The sequence below is a fragment of the Oculina patagonica genome, chromosome 3 (assembly GCF_052425735.1).
Source record: "Oculina patagonica isolate OP01 chromosome 3, crgOcupat, whole genome shotgun sequence".
In the NCBI taxonomy this organism is placed as follows: Eukaryota; Metazoa; Cnidaria; class Anthozoa; order Scleractinia; family Oculinidae; genus Oculina; species Oculina patagonica.
Genome location: NC_135760.1, coordinates 25,293,864 through 25,312,741, shown reverse-complemented (window position 1 = coordinate 25,312,741; position 18,878 = coordinate 25,293,864). Strand labels below are relative to the sequence as shown.

The 18,878-nt window shown below is 40.2% G+C and overlaps 3 protein-coding genes across 3 annotated transcripts; 1 reads left to right on the top strand and 2 right to left on the bottom strand.

Annotated features, from left to right (window-relative positions):
- Positions 1-3,022: 3,022 nt before the first annotated feature.
- On the bottom strand, positions 3,023-3,952 carry LOC144647579 (adenosine receptor A3-like). The gene has a single exon (XM_078507367.1). It carries the CDS (start codon positions 3,950-3,952, stop codon positions 3,023-3,025), a length of 930 nt encoding a protein of 309 aa, XP_078363493.1.
- A 4,535-nt stretch (positions 3,953-8,487) lies between these two features.
- Positions 8,488-9,900, bottom strand: LOC144647578 (uncharacterized). Its single transcript, XM_078507366.1, has 2 exons — positions 9,599-9,900; positions 8,488-8,902 (listed from the first exon to the last, which is right to left on the bottom strand). Exons 1-2 carry the CDS (start codon positions 9,898-9,900, stop codon positions 8,488-8,490), a joined length of 717 nt encoding a protein of 238 aa, XP_078363492.1.
- A 7,795-nt stretch (positions 9,901-17,695) lies between these two features.
- LOC144647577 (adenosine receptor A3-like) lies at positions 17,696-18,625 on the top strand. Its single transcript, XM_078507365.1, has one exon. It carries the CDS (start codon positions 17,696-17,698, stop codon positions 18,623-18,625), a length of 930 nt encoding a protein of 309 aa, XP_078363491.1.
- The last annotated feature ends 253 nt before the right edge of the window (positions 18,626-18,878 follow it).

Sequence of the window (18,878 nt, the reverse complement as noted above, 5' to 3'; positions counted from 1 at the left end):
TTAATCTCTGTGTACAGGCAATTTACCCGGCTTAAAAATCCAAGAGTACAAAGGTCAAATTTGAAAACATTATCAGGATGGAAAAAGTAATTAATAAATAAGTTTATTTAAGTAATGCATTGTAACTCGAGGAATTATATTAGTTAATTTCAATTTTCTGTAATGGGAGTAAATTCGCCGGTACCCATTTATACACCTGGGGTGGAGAGAGGCAATGTGAGAGTAAAGTGTCTTGCCCAAGAACACAACGCAGCGCCCCGGCCAGGCCTCGAACCCGGGCCGTTCGACTCGGAGGCGAGCGTGCTAACCATTAGGCCACTGCGCCTCCCTCTTTGAAAAATACCTATCTTTAATTTGCAAAGGCTAGATGACGAGCGACACGTGAAAATGGAAAAAATTATAGACTGTAGTCTGACGCGGACAGGGCCAACGAAATTACCCGCCTTGTACCTTTTTCTTTTGTTGAGGTCATCGCCTTTCCATAGTTAACACACGCATCAAATCGAAAAAACAGAACACAAACAATAGATAACACTTCGGTATCGGAAGTGGTGACGCAGTCCTATTGAGTGACGTTTTTATGGCCCCCAGCGAAAAGTATTCCCTTGAGAAATTAAAACAGTTCCTTGAGAGTTAACACGAATTCGGTAAGAGAGTCTCTTCATTGTCCACAAGTCTTGCTATCTAGAAAAATAGTCAACAAATAGAACAGAAAACAAGTAAAATACACGCTTTCTTTCTCCCATCCTGCTTAAATGTTTTCCGATATCAATGCAGAGTACAAAATATTTATATATCTTTAAATTATCCCGTTTGTAAATTCTCCCTGTGTTGCTCTTTCAGATTCAAGGTTCGTTACCAAAGCGATGAATTTGGTGAAGAAGGCGAAGGAGAAATTCTACTTATCCAGCTACTTATCGTACCAAGAGATCCGCAACATGGCGTCAGCGACGAAATGGATGGAAAACGTTTAACCAATGTACATCCTTTCGATGCACCCGACGGTGTGTTTTTCACACAAGATGAAGTCAATAACTTGACTCTCTGTTGCTGCGAGTGCTGTCATCGACAAGTTTGTCAGGGGTTGTCCAAGATATGTTGTAACGTCTTTCCACAGCACTGCACTGCCAATCAGTTCTTCACATTCCGGATGTTCTCAGCGTATCACTGTGAAGGGTACAGAGCATGCGTAGATGCCAATGCTGCGGGCTTTTTGAGAAATGGTGACAGAGAAAGGGAGCAAAATGATTATGTTAGCATTGTGTGATAGAATTTACGGTATAAAGATTAGACACGCATAAAATGATGTCATGATTTGTGAAGATTGTGATAGATTTCGTATTTTAGTTTTGGCAGTTTTGGTTAATTAAAGATGAATTACAGTCCGTATTGCGCAATCTCGGCTGCAATGTTTATGTGAGCCTCACAAACAAAGCAAAACTAAAAATTACGTGACAAACTTACCTGTTTCTTCATTAATAACGCCAGATATCCTTGCAGAACAAATAATAACAAGTAGAAGAACCTTGACGCTATTTCAAACCGACGTTTCAGCTCAACGGAAATTCTTGAATGAAGCGAACTGTAATGGCGGACTAAAAACACTTCATGTATGCTGTCAACGAAGTGCAACGTTTTAACGAATTCAAAACAAAAACGAAAACAAACCCCGAGTCTGCGCAGTACGGACTGGAAATCAGCTTTAAGTAAAATTCAAAACTAATGATTTTTCATTTTAGACTCTTTAACAGAAACATGACAAATGCTTCAACTAGTACCTTTTCATTCAATTTTTGTCAACATCGAATTATTTCCTTTTGAAAAATAATGTCTTTTATTTTTTCGTTTGACGTGTATGCCGCTGATAATATTATTAGGTAGTATTTACATGTTGGAGGCGTCGGCTGGTTTAACAGGTAGAACAAAGAGCATGAGAACATCTGCTTCGTTTAGTAAAACCGTTCATATCTATTACATGCTTTTACCTATAGAAAATCATGACTATTAACTAATAGCCTGAATAAACAGAAAGAAACTTATTAACAGCAATATTTTAAGTTACAGATGTGTTTTGGAAGAGAGCGACAATATGATTGGCTGGCGACTAGAACATTTTCTGTTCATTTATTGCCCTCAGAGTTATCTTTTATCCCATTGGTAAACCTTTTCTAAACATGGGATCTCTTAGTAATTGCATGTCAAGGGTACTAATTAAAAAGTTCACTTCTCTCTTAAACCATCATCTGCTTTTAACAAAGCCAGATTAGCATTTATGTTACAAATACGAAAACATCCTCTAGCTGTCTTTATCTCATTTTTAAACTTCAATTCTAAGATGTGTTTCGCTGCTACAAAACCAAGAATATAGGAAATAGCAATCATTTGCCAAATGAGATTGCTTACAGATGTAGCCTAGAGTTCCATTGTTTCGGTTCCAGTCACTGGTACCGAGAATGAGACACTTAAGAAAATAAACGATTTTTTAAGTAAAATTTTGCGACGTGACATACAGTTAAATTAAATGCTTGCTGATTTGCATTTCTTTATTTTATTTTCTAGAGTAAAAAGGGTAATGCCGGCATTTTACCCAAGAGTGTCCATTCTCTCCGGAATTTAACTAGTATACTTGTTCCCTTTCTTAAGTCGCTTTATAATACAATGTTATCAGTTCTTCAAAAGCACGCAGAACGAACAAATCTCTTTTTTCTTACTTACACAGTGTAATTTAAAAATATTTCGTGGAAAAGGGATCCAAACTTATCGCCGATGTAGATTACTCGAGCGCAATGGAGGATTGTTGTTAGCTTTTTCCCATGGCCAGATTTCCCAACCATATGCAATTCCATTCGCTGTTGTTGTTCCTTATCCCAACGCGACAGTATTTCACAAATTATTCCTCTGCATAGTATTATTTCAGAGTTTCCACCCAAGTGGAAAAATATTTAACGTGTTTATAATGTAAATACTTCGTCTCGAACACAATGGTACTTGGAAGATGTCCCGGTGTCAATTGTTGCGATATCTAACTTGACGAACAACAGAGCAGTTGTTTGACTGTGTCTTTCACCGCTTGTCTTACTTCTGCGATCTTCCAACAGTAAAGGAAAGGGTTTAATGACGAGTTGAGGAAGACAACAGATGTTGTAAACCTCCAGCCCAGGACAAGAGGCGGCGTTAAACCGGTGAAGGTTGCTAATGCTGTTACAACACAATACGGAAGATAACACGCCAGTAATGTAAACTGTATCCACAGCGAACTAGAAAGGGTCTTTCTGTATCGAGCAATGTTCAGTGGAGTTTCCCCTTGGTTTTGTTGTGCTTGTAAAGGTTGATCTTGCACTCCTGTTTGGTGATGGCGAAGATCGGCATAAATCTTGGTGTAAGTGAAGGTAGCGGTCAATACACATATAAGTATCAGCACACATCCGTACCACAGAAAGACAAGATAATTCCAAACACACCAGGCAGCGATAGCGAAATTTATGACCCAAAAACAAACTGTAACAGCAACAGTTCTCCTAACAGTTACAACCTGTCGAAAACGTAACCCCAACAACAAAGCGAGAAGCCTTTCGACACTCACGGCCGTTAATGTCAACAGAGAGACCCCGAAAAGAACTACACCTAGCAGATAGCTTATGCCCAAGATGGGGCCACACAGAGTCCAATTTTCGTTTGCAACAGAAACAAACACGATGGCAACCAGTGGTTGTAAAATGATGCCAACACAGAGATCCGATGTAGCTAGACAACGTAGCAGAACTTTCGATGGAGGATGGAGAGAAGTCGACGGCTTTTGAAGGGCAATCAGAATCAAAATATTGCCAATGGAAGCAACGATAGAAAAAAGGAAGTTGAATGCTGAAAGAAATATCACTGCAGGCTTATCGTCTGGATTTGTAGAACATACAGATTCTTCAAGGGTTTTTTCATTTCTAGTGAAGTTAGACATCTTTCCTTGACAAGAGGTTAGCTCGTAAATGCATCAATTTTACATGACAGGAAGACTTTTTATTTAACGAGTTACCAGTGAGATGACGAGGCGGCATCCGGGGCCAGGTTTTTTTTAAAGGTTGCGTTAATGTATGAAAGCCGGCTGGGTGCCTTTTATAAACAAAGGAAATGAATGATAAGGGAATTGTTTTATTTAAAAGCGATACTCATGCATGGGCCTGACAGCTGGGCAGCTGCAAGAAGGACGACTTTAAAGGTTACGTTGTGCCAGAAGGCGCAAAGGAAGTTGAAAAACGCAGGGCGTTAAAGAACATGGAAGGTCAAAAGGCAGGGCAAGTTTAGGAAGCAGGGAAGCCCACCAAAAGCAAAAAACCTATAATAAACGTGCTTGGGTTAATCCGCATAATCAGGTATAATTGCTCCTAATTCTCTGTATGCGGTGAGTTGACGTAGAGCCAAGCCATATAAACATTGTATTGCTCAACCTACTCAAGAACAATTTACAATAAGTAGTTCTGATGTTTTTAACTGTGAATTTCCCATTAGGACCCATTAGTATTTGTGATATTTCTCTTTTGAATGTCTTTGGACTAGACACTTTGTCCCCCGGTCATATTATAACGACCGGATTTAAACCGCGTACGACTTAAATATAACTTTCCGGTTAATAGGATTATGTTATAGCTGATTATTTTTGCAAAAAACAAAAACAAACAACACTGACATTTTAAGGGAGACATTTAATTAAAACGTCAATCTGCTTTGGCGAAAACCTAATTGTATACAGTTATCAAAACGGACAGTTCTATAGCTGCATTTTTTACTGATCAACTTGTACAATAACAGGTCTTTTCACTTTTTTCTGTAAGCGTTTTAAAATTTTTTGTAATTTTTTAATCGTGATGATGGCACGCCTTTAACTATGAAGTTCAGGAACTGACCAATCAGAATTTAGAGTAGGAACACATACTCGCCCGACATACTACTAAGTTAAAACGTGGGATCGAGCGAAAGGTGATCAACGTACGTCTCGCTGAAAACAAATGTATGTGTCGTCTATTGCATATAATCCGTATTTCAATAATTAATTTTAAACGTGATCAATAACTGTGTGTTAATATTTATGAACTGGTTCAGTTATGGGCAAATCTTAAAATGTTCAACAAGTTTATGGAAGAGGTCCGGTCTTCAGTACAGTCGTGAAATAGCTCACTAATAATTTAACTGTGTTGTTTAATTTTCATATAATCATATTGAACGCTGACCATCAGTGTAGTTTTTAGCATCAAATAGTGTATGCATCAAATGATAATGTTAACTTGCTCAAAGTGGGTCCAGCTTTTGAATTATACCTCACGTTCCCAACCGATTGCCAACGACCATATGGAAAGGAAGTATACCTAACAAGTACCCAGCTTCATGGACCACCCCTGTGGACCCGGTCCACGGACACCTCATGGACCGTGGACTCGGTCAATAGACCACCCTATAGACCTGGTCCATGAACGATACCTTTGTGGACCTGGACAATGGACCACCTCATATACCAGCTCCACGGGTTACCCATAAGGAACCAGTCCATGGACCACCTGATGGACCACCCCTGGGCCTGATTTCAGTCGTACATGTTCCTGAGCTATATATGGTAGCTTTTACGTACACGTATTTGTTTACACCCGATTAGGCAGACTTCAATTATCAGCATTTCTTGACTTCACACGCGTTGCATCCCCCCGCACATAGGCGTACGGGCACCTTCGGACCTGGGGGGGCGGAGACCTTATTGCCCGAAAAAAAAGGCATGGGTTGAAAGCCGAATAAAGAGGCCAAAAAAATGGACAACAAACCGTGCATTGAAATAGTTGTGTACAAACCTTGCCTGCTTGTTTAAAGGAAACAATAGTTCTTTTATTAATTTCGCGGCGTTGCCCGAAGGTGTCAATGCACTGAATCCTTGTGCGCTTACAATTAGAATCGGAGGAGGAGAGAAATATTCGATTACAGTCTGCTCGAGAAAATAGTGCCACGCGTAGACAACAACAACAATTACATATAAAGAAAACCAAAACGCATGTCTCGAAAAATATATAAGCCAAACTGTTGGACGCTAGCGTTTTCCCCACTGCTCCAGATTGTTTAAAATATTGTTAGACGAAGTCATAGTCGCCTTCGTTTTCTGCATCAAAAGGTTTTTATTTATAATCTGTTTACTTTTGACATTAGTAAAAGATTTGTAACTAAGAGCTTTTGTAATGAGTTATGTTAAAACTGATATCAGTCGCTTAATTTCGTCTTGCGCTTCGTTCATCTAGATAATTAGTAAATAAAAAAAACCCATTCAGGCGGTTGCATATTGGAGGATAATGCCCTTGGCTGAAAAAATGAACAGTTGACTAAGCTTCAAAGGCAACTGTGAAATTTTGAGGATAATCTTTCAGGCAAGGAGTATTATCCTCCAGCAAGCCGGAAGGGGAAATATTTATTTTATACTTTCTTAAATCCCTCCGATTTCTTCTTCGTCGTTTGATTTCGTACCACGTGATGCGTTCTGTCTAACTAATGAATGCACGCGAAAGTTATTTGGTGGGTTACAACATGAATTAAAAGCTCATGTTCACATGTTTTCAAACAGCCCCCTTTGTCAATTTCCAGGGTATTTACATGTTTCCAAACAGGCCCCCTTTGCCGATTTCCAGGGTATTTACATGTTTCCAAACAGGCCCCCTTTGTCAATTTCCATGTTTTTTACATGTTTCCAAACAGGCCCCCTTTGTCGATTTCCAGGGTATTTACATGTTTCCAAACAGGCCCCCTTTGTCAATTTCCATGTTTTTTACATGTTTCCAAACAGGCCCCCTTTGTCGATTTCCAGGGCATTTACATGTTTCCAAACAGGCCCCCTTTGTCAATTTCCATGTTTTTTACATGTTTCCAAACAGGCCCCCTTTGTTAATTTCCATGGTTTTTACATGTTTCCAAACAGGCCCCCTTTGTCAATTTCCATGGTTTTTACATGTTTCCAACCACGCCCCCTTTGTCAATTTCCATGGTTTTTACATGTTTCCGAACGGCGCCCCTTTGTCAATTTTCCATGTTCTTTACATGATTTAGTAAAGACATTTACATGTTTTTTACAAAGAAAGAAACTGTAAAAGTGGTTAATACATTTGACATGTTTTTTACATGTTCTTACAATTAGCGTTGTAATAAAGGACCATGTAAATCACTTTTTACAATACATTTACATGATCCGTTGAAGACTGTAAATTTCATGTAAATTTTGTTTTACAAAACTCCAACATGTAAATTTTAATTTACAAAGAATGTAAATAAGATTTACATTTTGTAAATTGTAATTTACATGTGCATGTAAATTTTCAACTTTTCCAGTGATATTGACAGCAAATTGACATGCAATACTAAGAGATCCCAGTTTGAGAAAGGGTGTTCCAGTAGGATACGAGATATAAAGTCCTTCTCTGAATTGAATTCTGAAAAGGAAAAACCGAATTGGAAGTGTTCTAGTCGCCAGCCAATCACATTGGGTCACATTGACGCTCTCTTCCAAAACACATTTATAAATTTAGCTCAAAACATTTCGGTTAATAATTTTCTCTATGTTTGTTCAGGCTACAAGTTGATAGTGATGATGTTTTAACTGTAAAAGCGAAGGATAAATGTGAACGGTTTAAATGAACGAGACATATGTTTTACGAACCAGGTGACGCCTCATGTAAATATTACCTCTGAGCGGCACACATGTCAAAATTATTATTATTAAAACAAAGTTGAAGAACATTAATTTGACGTTGATAACTTTTGTTCAAGAATCTTAATTCCTTTAGGTTTACCTTACGTTTAACCGAAATAACCAACACTAAAATACGAAAAAAAAAACAGAACAACTTAAAGGGACTGTGTCATGGATTTTTTAAAAAAAATTAAGGCATGGGACTGATGGCCATTAAATTTAGAAAAAAATATAAAAATAACCCTTAAAATAGTGAAGGAACGTTTCAATAACACAGCAAATACAAAAGAAGGTACGAATGTTCAAAACTGAAGAAAATTGATACGGATGCGATATGGGTTTTTGAAATATTGTTGGGCTGAACAGTTTTCAAAGTTATTGTCGTTTGCTTGTAACTTTAAATTATAACGCCCGGGAGAAACATTTGGTTGTAATAAAGCTATGGTTTTGTCATTTAGATCCAAAGAAGTAATTTCTTTACAAATATAAAATTTCACAGCGGGTATTAAGCAAAACGTAATAAAATAAACGTAACTCAGGCGTGACACAGTATCTTTAAAGTACTTTCAGAAAACTGACTAGATAAATATTTTAGAAATATTTTAAGGTGCTCCGTCACGAATAGGGTGTATTGGAAAGTTGGTCCAATTTTTTCAACTCGTTTTTCGCAATCTTCCCGAATCTTGACCTCCTTCTTTCTTTTTGCACTGTTATGAAACACTTGGCAAGGTTCACAGGCGACATCACATGATGCGCGTACACTCTTTCTACGGTTATTTTTGTCACACATTAATATTAACATAATAGTTTTGCTCCCTTTCTCTGTCACCATTTCTCAAAAATCCAACAGCATTAGCATCTACGCACGCGCGGTACCCTTCACAGTGATACGCCGAGAACATCCGGGATGTGAAGAACTGATTGGCAGTGCTGTGCCGTGGAAAGACGTTACAACATATCTTGGACAAGCCCTGACAAGCTTGTCGGTGACAGCACTCGCAGCAGCAGAGGGTCAATTTATTGACTTCATCTTGTGTGAAAAACGCACCGTCGGGTGCGTCGAAAGGATGCAAATTGGTCGAACGATTTCCATCCATTTCCTCACTGACGCCATGTTGCGGATCTCTTGGTACGATAAGTAGAATTTCTCCTTCGCCTTCTTCAACGAATTCATCGCTTTGGTAACGAACCTTGAATCTGAAAACGCAACAAAGGGAGCATTTACAAGGGTTTAATTTTAAGATTATTATAGTTTGTACTCTGTAGTTATTTCGGAGAACATTTAAGCTGGTTGGCAAGCAAAGGAAACGTGTATGTTACTTGTTTTCTTTTCCAGCTTTCTACATCCCACTGATTGCTGCTGCCTGTACTGTTCAGTATTAAATCTTGTTGAGCCTCACCCGGAAATATTATATTTTTTCAACGAATGGGGTCATATAGTGCAAAACGAAATGTAATTTGCATCTCCACAATTTTCCACTGGCTCATTGCATTGAAAACAGAATTGTGTCAAGAGACCTTAGTCAGTCTTGGTATAGTGGATAATCTCCCTAACTGTACTGTAAGTTGATATTTTCTCGTGATGGTAGCCTGTAAACTCCATTTAGCTACCAGGATACTTCTCTTAAACAGGCGTGGCAACCTTTAATTTCTTGGGGTCCATTTTGGCATTTCTTCTATATTCCATCCCGTGTCACCCTATCCCCAAACCCTAAGCGGGAACATGAAATTAGTCTCATAAAAGTGTATCATCTGAAAAGAGGTGCGATTGTTTCAGAATCCTTGTACCTACCTTTCCCCCTAATACTACTTTTATTTTTTTAATTTAAATAATTATACTTGAGATGTTGTATAGACTGTAAAATCACCCAAGCGAAGAAAAGAACTACAAACTTATAATAATGCGGCTTTCCTCCTGTCTTTGGTCTCACAAACGTCTCCAAGAGGTTGAAAATAACGTCTTGGCCGTCTTCACTTAGAAACGAACAGTTAAGCTTGGTACGAGCAAGCATCAGTGCATTCAAAAGGCTGTCTCCGTAATATTGGTCGTCATGCTTATAACCACCATCAACAACAACAATCCTTCGAAGCCTTCTCTTTATCAGCGGTAAAATAGCAAGGTTTTCAATATGGCCTCCATCGCTAAGAAGCAGTATAGGTGGCGGCATTGGGCCAGTGTTTTCCTTGGAAAACATTTCTCTCACAAAATAGACGAAAGAAATATGCACTATGAACCATCTGAAATAAAAATACAGCAACAGTAACGCATGTTGACTCATGATTAGGATTAAACTCGATAGTTTAGTGCTCGGGTCGTTTTTCGTCATCAGTGTGGAATTTTTCGGTGCAAATCTGTCCGTTCAGCCAACCCGTAGTCCAGTCCCTGAACTCTCCTTCCCCCGCCCTATAGAGGTTGAACGCAGGCGGGATTAACCCCTACATAGGGCGGGGCAGAAGAGTTCAGGGATTAGACTAAGGTACCCTGGGAACGAAGTTGCTCTCGAGCAGGGGAGGGACTGAGGGCGTGACAGGTACAAGAGATGTTGCTTCTCAATCTGCATTCTTTTTAGTGCTTCAGAGTGAAGTCCCTGTTTCTCAAACCTCCAAGAAAAACGAAAATTGATTCGAGAAATCGGAGGAAGAATTGCAGTGTTTGACTTATTGAAGCAAATCCAAGGAAAACTTCTTTTTTCAAATTATCAGTAGGTTCGAAAACTCGAGGGCGCGAGAAATCGTGATTACAGTAATTGTTTTTATTTTACCCTTACCTGGCTACTTTCTCCCACCATCTTGGTTGTTCCGCTCCTGTGTCAATGAGAGCAATGAAGACCAGTAGAAGATGTACTACAAAGAAGATTATTACTCCTATTTTAACGGATGGTTCTGAACCATGGTAAAGGGCCGGGACAACTATTAATGGCATACAACGCAGAACATCCACAACACATGGAAGGAATATCTGTGAATTAGCAATTAAAAGAAATAGAATGGTTAATCATGGAACAACTTTGAAGTATCAGGCTGGGTACCAATTACTCTAGAAATTAAAACGAAAACAGCTTAGAGCTGGAAGCAAAGCATATGAGGGTTTTGTGGACTAAATGCTGTCTAGAGCTGAAAATATTTCTTAATGTATGACAATAAATAAGGTCCCTTTTGCATCTTTAATAAATATGGACCGATAAATCTAAATTCCAAGTAACTATGTCCATGTTCTAGGCACGTCCTTTTGGCATCTAACAGCAAAAATACAATCCTGCAAGTAAAGTAATTCCAGGAAAAGTTGTACTCTCTCTTTGAAAGAGCTTGGCTTGTTAAAACTTTATTAATGTTAAAAGCTCTGTGTAGGACCAAATGTCGACCTGTCTTTCCATTTTCGCTAACCCCATTTGGCACGAAATTTCATGGCGTTACCGAATAACATTCGATGGACACGCAACCCGCTCGCCCGTGGGAAGAAGACAACGCCTAAACTAGTGCGTATTACATACGTTAAGCAGGCTAACATACCCTCAATGTGCAACTTTCCCTTCTCACTGATTTAATGTCGCTTATCGTGGTGGCACCCATTTCGAGTCCAAGAATTGTATGGAGACGAGTCAGCCCTTTAACCGAGTAATCATATTTGCCCATATGAGTAGAAAGTGCCGCCGCCGAGGTGGCCATAGCATCTGATAACTTCACATCCTCCGGCTCCAGTTTGCCTTTAACTGTTTGTTGTTTGGGTGGCGATCTATACGCTCAATTCCTGAAGGAGACATTGTCAGAAGCTCATAGCTGTGCTGGGACGATTTGCTTTTCTTCCAGCGATTGACCACAATGTTGGCCAAGTATTCAGGCTTCACGCCTTTCAGATCTGCAAGTGTCAAGGGTTTCTCCTCCTCTCGAATCCCTTGCTTTGTCGACGATAGACATGTCCACAGAGCAAACGTGTCCTGTAACCCGATCCCTGCACATCCTGTTGATCCCACCCCCTCGCGGTGATAAAACGCTCTCTGAAGTCTCCATCTTAAAATAGAAAGGTCGATGTTTTGAATTCCACGTTAGGTGTCTCCTAGACGCTATTTGTCTCGTCACGCAAACTTTTGGGGAGATTGCGTGACGAGCTCAAAGAGCGTCTGCAGAGGAGGTTACATACTTTTAGGATCTTCGCAATAATAACTTAACTAGTAATACGTGACTCGCAGGGCTTCGCGAAGCTCTGGGTTGGGGAGGGGGAGGGGGGGGGGTGTTATAAATAAGGAGTGGATTATTAACCGGTGATTTGTTATTGTTGCCTAGTAACGGGCATGGCCGCGACACCCTCGTTCCCAGGGTCTACTCCGCTTTGAAGATGGCGGCTCTTTCTGGTTCGTAAAGAGGTATAAAGCGTTGGGAAGCGCAGGCTATTTTCAAAATCATCGACAAATTATTGGATAGTCGCATTTTGGACATTTATTTGAGGGCATTAAAAAAAAAAAGAAGAACGAACGGCAGGAGGATTCGAACCCTCCGCCCGCGCGCCCCTGATGGCGATGAAAGGTTTATAGCCTGAATAGGCGTTGAGGGAGTATTATGTGGAAATCAGTTTTATTTTAATCCGAAAAGAAAAACGATAAAAATGAAAGGCTCAGGATTCGAACCCACAAAAAAAATAATAATAAAAAATAAATAAATAAAAAATAAATAAAAAAACCCTAGCCGGATTCGAACCCCCGCCCTCAGTCCCGAAGATCTGATTTCAAGTTCGACGCCTCACACCATCAGGCCACCAGCGCGCGGCCGTGTGACGTCATTTCCGCCACACACCAAGCTCACAAATATATATATATATATATGACCGTAAACTCCACACGAGATTTCATCCCGCCTGAGCCCTTTGAGGGACAAAATTATACACCCCGCTACGCTCGGCCTTCGGCCTCGCTTCGCGAGGAAAAAGAGATTTATTTACACTGTTCGTGGAAAACATGTTTGCATTTTTGCAGATGAGTGGCTGAAAGAGACAATGCCATTACCATGAATGTAGCCTGCGAGCAAGCTCATGTTTAGGAATAAACGCGCGAGTGGCAAAGCTGCAAGAAGGAGTTGTCCGCCCCAGGCTTCTCATCGCCCACCCATGTCGCTTGCCGCCTCGTTTAGACCGTGTGTATTCCCAAACTTGGGCCTTCTTGTAGCCTGCCATGATTGTTTACCTGTATGTACAATCCCAAAGAAGGCAAAGAAGAAGGAAGAAGAAGAAAAAACTAACTTAGTTACAAAAACCTGAAATAGCCACCGTGTGTGCTAAAAATATATCACAAAGGACTACACAGTTATCTGGGCGTTCTCCCCGCGTTCTCTCTCTTATACAATGATCTTTCGGAAAACTGTCTTCGACTGATCAATATACGAAACCTTTACTAACCTGTTATAGATGTGAACAAGTCTCTCGTGCATTGCAGCCACTATAGGGACAATCCACAAGACAAAGCCGGATGCGAAAAGCAACCGATGAAATAGCTTGTAAGAAAACACGATGCCAATTGCAATTTCTTGTCCTTCGTACACCTTCCAGTGAGTAACATAAGAATAAAACAAAATAATCACAACATAGGATGTTTTGCTTCGTAGCAGGGGAAGAACCAACCACAGTATTATGCACAAAGGCACGAGCAGGATCTTTGCCCAGAGCGGGATGTTATTGAAGAAGTCATGAATGCTAAACGGGATGAAAGTGAGAAGCAGAAACGCACCAAACGTGTACTGACTAAGGCGGACGAAAAAACTCTGAAGTGGAGAAAGCCGGTTTAATCGATTAAGAAAATAAAATGAGATAAATAAGAGGAACAGAGCAGCGAAAAGTATGACGGTGTAAATCTTGTCAGTTCCCTGTCGAGCGAGGCAATGTCTTCGGATGGCCTGGAATTTAGACAACGCAGCATCAGTCATGTTACCGGATGCTTCCGCTGACGCTTTCGCCTCAGCATCGCAGTCCACCTTGTCACGTAAGTACTTTCCAAAGAGGACGTCGATCATGAAGGCTATTGGGCATGCGTACGATCCCCATATGATCAAAGGCTGCACGAATGCGACCTCGATAACAAGGCAGGACAGAATTATTGTATCGAAGATTCCTTGGAATGGCTTCTTCCAGTTGCAGATGTATCCTGTCCTATATCTCATGTGGTCAAAGAACTCCTTGTGCCAATCTCTTCGGGCTTCCCCGTCGCTTCCTTGCCGTCTCTCCTCTCTGTATTTCCAGTCCAGGTAGGCTGTGCCTGTGTAACCACCCCCGGATACACAGCTCAAGTAATCCACCTCAACTTCACTCTCTAGCAGTCTGCGCAAGACTCCAGAGCAGAATGCCGCTGACCGAATACCACCGCCAGAAAAGGCCAAGCCAGTGCTGGTCATTGTCACTAAAAAATAAACGAAAATGAATACTGATGTAGCAAGGAATAGATGCCGTGACTCGTGGTTAAATGATGCTCCCCGGGGGGTTTGAGTTAGAGCTTAATAAGCGCCCCAGGGGGCGATCTTATCGGGGAGTGCGAGGGAATCCTTTCCACGGAATCTTTGAAAACGTCGCTTCCTTAAGGCAGGGTTTTGTACGTTTTAAAAGCAGTTTGAAATAAAACTAGGCAACCCATGGCCAACATAAAAACATGCATATTTCTGTAACTTTTCAAATTCTATTCTCTTTTTCTTCTCGTATCTTAAATTTTGTTTTTTATCTCCTTTAGTATCTTAGTAATCACATGTACGACCTAGTCTTAGCACTTTAATTATGGTTACTTTTCAGCTCGTTTAGTTATTTCTATTCTGAGTAGTTTTTTTTTTTCCTACATATAAGTTCTAAATAGATTTTTCGAACAGAAACTTCACGTGACATGTGAGAGAATGCCGATGACAAATTAATTCATTTCGTCACCTGCAATTTCTACTGCGGTCAGAATGTATTTGATACTACGTTACTACGCTAAGACGGTCCAATCACACCAAAAATGTATTTTCGTTTTTTACCACTTTAATACGCAACTACGGGTAGTAGAACCGTAGTATAAAAAATGTACTTCATGAAACTACTACGATACTACGCTACTTCGGTCCGATTGCACCAAATGTATTTTCGTTTTTTACCACTTTAATACGCAACTACGGGTAGTAGAACCGTAGTATAAAAAATGTACTTCATAAAACTACTACGATAATACGCTACTTCGGTCCGATCGCACTAAAATATATTTACGTTTTTACTGACCACTTTACTACGCAACTACGGGTAGTAGAACCGTAGTATAAAAAATGTACTTCAAAAAACTACTACGATAATACGCTACTTCGGTCCGATCGCACTAAAATATATTTACGTTTTTACTGACCACTTTACTACGCAACTACGGGTAGTAGAACCGTAGTATAAAAAATGTACTTCATAAAACTACTACGATAATACGCTACTTCGGTCCGATCGCACTAAAATATATTTACGTTTTTACTGACCACTTTACTACGCAACTACGGGTAGTAGAACCGTAGTATAAAAAATGTACTTCAAAAAACTACTACGATAATACGCTACTTCGGTCCGATCGCACTAAAATATATTTACGTTTTTACTGACCACTTTACTACGCAACTACGGGTAGTAGAACCGTAGTATAAAAAATGTACTTCAAAAAACTACTACGATACTACGCTACTTCGGTCCGATCGCACTAAAATATATTTACGTTTTTACTGACCACTTTACTACGCAACTACGGGTAGTAGAACCGTAGTATAAGAAGTGTACTTCAAAAAACTACTACGATAATACGCTACTTCGGTCCGATCGCACTAAAATATATTTACGTTTTTACTGACCACTTTACTACGCAACTACGGGTAGTAGAACCGTAGTATAAGAAATGTACTTCAAAAAACTACTACGATAATACGCTACTTCGGTCCGATCGCACTAAAATATATATACGTTTTTACTGACCACTTTACTACGCAACTACGGGTAGTAGAACCGTAGTATAAAAAATGTACTTCAAAAAACTACTACGATAATACGCTACTTCGGTCCGATCGCACTAAAATATATTTACGTTTTTACTGACCACTTTACTACGCAACTACGGGTAGTAGAACCGTAGTATAAAAAAAAATACTTCATAAAACTTGCCTCTCATGACAAAACGATTTACAAATGAAGGACATTCGATTTAATGTCTCTGAAAATGTCTGGCTTGGTGATATCTTTTATGACCACTCAATTCAAAGATTGCATTGTGTTGGTTTATTGGGTGAAGCATAAGTTGATTCAGGCTTCATTTTCAATCTATACCAGTTAGCGAATTGAAACACAGGCAGTACTATCTCAGTCCTTTGTTTTCAAAAGTTCACTTTGTGAGCCATCGGTCCACAATAGAGGGACTTCCACAGCTCGTGGGTGGACGCTCTCGTCGCACCCCATCTCTCTAAGGGCCTGAAGTATTGTTGCAGTTAAAAAAAGAAAAAAAGAAAGCGTTTCCTTTGTCTCTCGTTGGTAGCCCCCGTTTCCATCCCGGAATAAGCTCACTTTTAAGATGACTTATAATTGGGATTTCACGTTGTACCAAGCAGGGGCGTAGCTAGCCTAGAGGCCCGTAGGCCCGGGCCTACAAATTTTTCGACTTACTCGTATTTGTTAAATGTACAGTAGAAAAAAATCAAGGTGACGCACTTTCAAAATGAAATACGTGGAGAGAAATTTTTAACGCATCTTAGCATTCTATGTCTCGCAACTCTCCTTTCCTGATGAGATCAAGACTCATCTAGCAAGTGCAAACTGTGGAACCTTCTGGGTAAGCCAGGTGGCAGGCAAACACAAAACCCCATGTGCTGTTGAGGAAAAGAGCGTTTATTTACGAACGAGCGAAAATAGGTGCAATTGATATTCCTTGTCATGTCATGTTAGAACTATAAGCTGTCAAAATACACGCAGAATCACCAAAAAGTCGGAAGGAAAAAGTATATGGTCTTGATCTCAAAACCTCCCCGATGGACCTATACTCCACCCCCCCCCCCCCCCCAAAAAAAAAAAAAAAACCTAGCGATCGACCAGGCCTACAACTCTTTAAAAAGCTGGCTACGCCCCTGCCAAGACCCATGATACGAACCTTGCGCGCGATCGAGTGTTGTTTGTTTAAACAGGAAGCAAATTTTCTTAGCAAGGAATGTTCATCCTGCTTGAATTAGCAAAACAAATGCGTTTGCCGCCACCTGCTATATATAAACAATATTTCGACGTTTGCGATCGGTCACCAACACATAAAGCCTTTAATAATTCAGTTACAAAACTGGGAAGCTTTCCCCTTGTGCTCAATTTTTACACCAAATTGAATGGCTTTGCCTGGTCTTTAAGACGATATTATTTTTGTTGTGTTCTTGGGCTTCACTGCAGCTTCATCTTGCTGTGTCATTTAACTTTCCCTGTTCTTTAACTTCCCGTGTTTTTCAACTTCCTGTGTGTCTTCTGATACAAAGTAAACTTCAAACACGGTCTTCTTGTAGCTTGTCCAGCTGCCTTTCCAATGGCACCCAGCCAGCTATCATGCTGTAATACAACGTTTAAGAAATCTGGCCCGGATACTGCCTCGTCATCTCACTGGTAACTCGTTAAACTTCCTGTGATGATAAAGCTGGTGCTTTTAAGAGCTGGCCTCTTGTAAAGGAAAGATGTCTAACTCCACTAGAAATTGACACAAAATAGCCTTCAAACACAGCCTTGTTGCAGCTTGCTCACGGTGATAGGCTGGTTTGAATTTATTCAGTTTAAACTATAATAGACGCCAAGCTGTCTGCTCATGTATCAGTTTCCTGTCAGGTAAAACAATTCCCTTATCAATATTTCAGTTCTCTCTATGTAAAATGCCACCAACCGGCTATCATGCAGCCTAGACACAGATACTGCTTCGGCGAGTTACTGGTGACTCGTTACAAGAAAAGACTTTCTACCATGCCTTACGATGCTTTTATGAGCTAGACTGTCAAGGAAAGATGTCTAACTCCACTAGAAACAGCCAAACGCTTGAAGAATTCATTTGCTCGACAAATCCAGACAATAAGCCTGCAGTAATATTCCTTTCAGCTTTCAACTTCCTTTTTTCCATCATTGCTTCCATTGGTAACATTTTGATTCTGACTGCCCTTCAAAAGCCGTCGACTTCTCTCCATCCTCCATCGAAAGTTCTGCTGCGTTGTCTAGCTACATCAGATCTCTGTGTTGGCATCATTTTACAACCAATGGTCGCCATCCTGTTTGTCTCTGTTGCAAACGAAAATTGGACTCTGTGTGGCCCCATCTTAGGCATAAGCTTTCTGTTAGGTGTAGTTCTCTTCGGGGTGTCTCTGTTGACATTAACGGCAGTGAGTGTGGAAAGGCTTCTCGCTTTCTTGTTGGGGTTACGTTTTCGACAAATTGTAACTGTTAGGAGAACTGTTGCTGTTACAGTTTGTTTTTGGGTCATAAATTTCGCTATCGCCGCGTGGTGTTTTTGGAATTATTTTGTCTTTCTGTGGTACGGATGTGTGCTGATACTTACATGTGTATTAACCTCTACCTTCACTTACACCAAGATCTATGCCGATCTTCGCCGTCACCAAACAAGAGTGCAAGACCAATCTTCCCAAACACAACAAAACCAAGGGGAAGTTCCACTGAACATTGCTCGATACAGAAAGACCCTTTCTAGTTCACTGTGGATACAGTTTACATTACTGGCGTGTTACCTTCCGTATTGTGTTGTAACAGCATTAGCAACCTTCACCGGTTTAACGCCGCCTCTTGTCCTGGGCTGGAGGTTTACAACATCTGTTGTATTCCTAAACTCTTCTTTAAACCCTTTCCTTTATTGTTGGAAGATCGCAGAAGTAAGACAAGCGGTGAAAGACACAGTCAAACAACTGTTCTGTTGTTCGTCAAGTTAGATATCGCAACAATTGACACCGGGAATTCTTCCAAGTACAATTGTGTACGAGAAGAAGTATTTATCTAACCAACACGTTAAATATTTTTTCACCTTGGTAGCAACTCTGAAATAATACTTTACAGAGGAATAATTTGTGAAATATTGTCGCACTGGGATCAGGAACCCTCTTCAACCAGCAACAACAACAGCAAATGGTATTGCATTTGGTTGGCAAGTCTGGCCATGGGAAAAAGCTAACAACAATCCTCCAT

Coding starts and splice junctions, on each gene's coding strand:
- LOC144647579 (XM_078507367.1), bottom strand. CDS start 3,952: ATGTCTAACTTCACTAGAAATGAAAAAACCCTTGAAGAATCTGTATGT.
- LOC144647578 (XM_078507366.1), bottom strand. CDS start 9,900: ATGTTTTCCAAGGAAAACACTGGCCCAATGCCGCCACCTATACTGCTT. Junction 8,903..9,598: donor GGAAAGCCGCATTATTATAA/GTTTGTAGTTCT, acceptor TTGCGTTTTCAG/ATTCAAGGTTCGTTACCAAA.
- LOC144647577 (XM_078507365.1), top strand. CDS start 17,696: ATGTCTAACTCCACTAGAAACAGCCAAACGCTTGAAGAATTCATTTGC.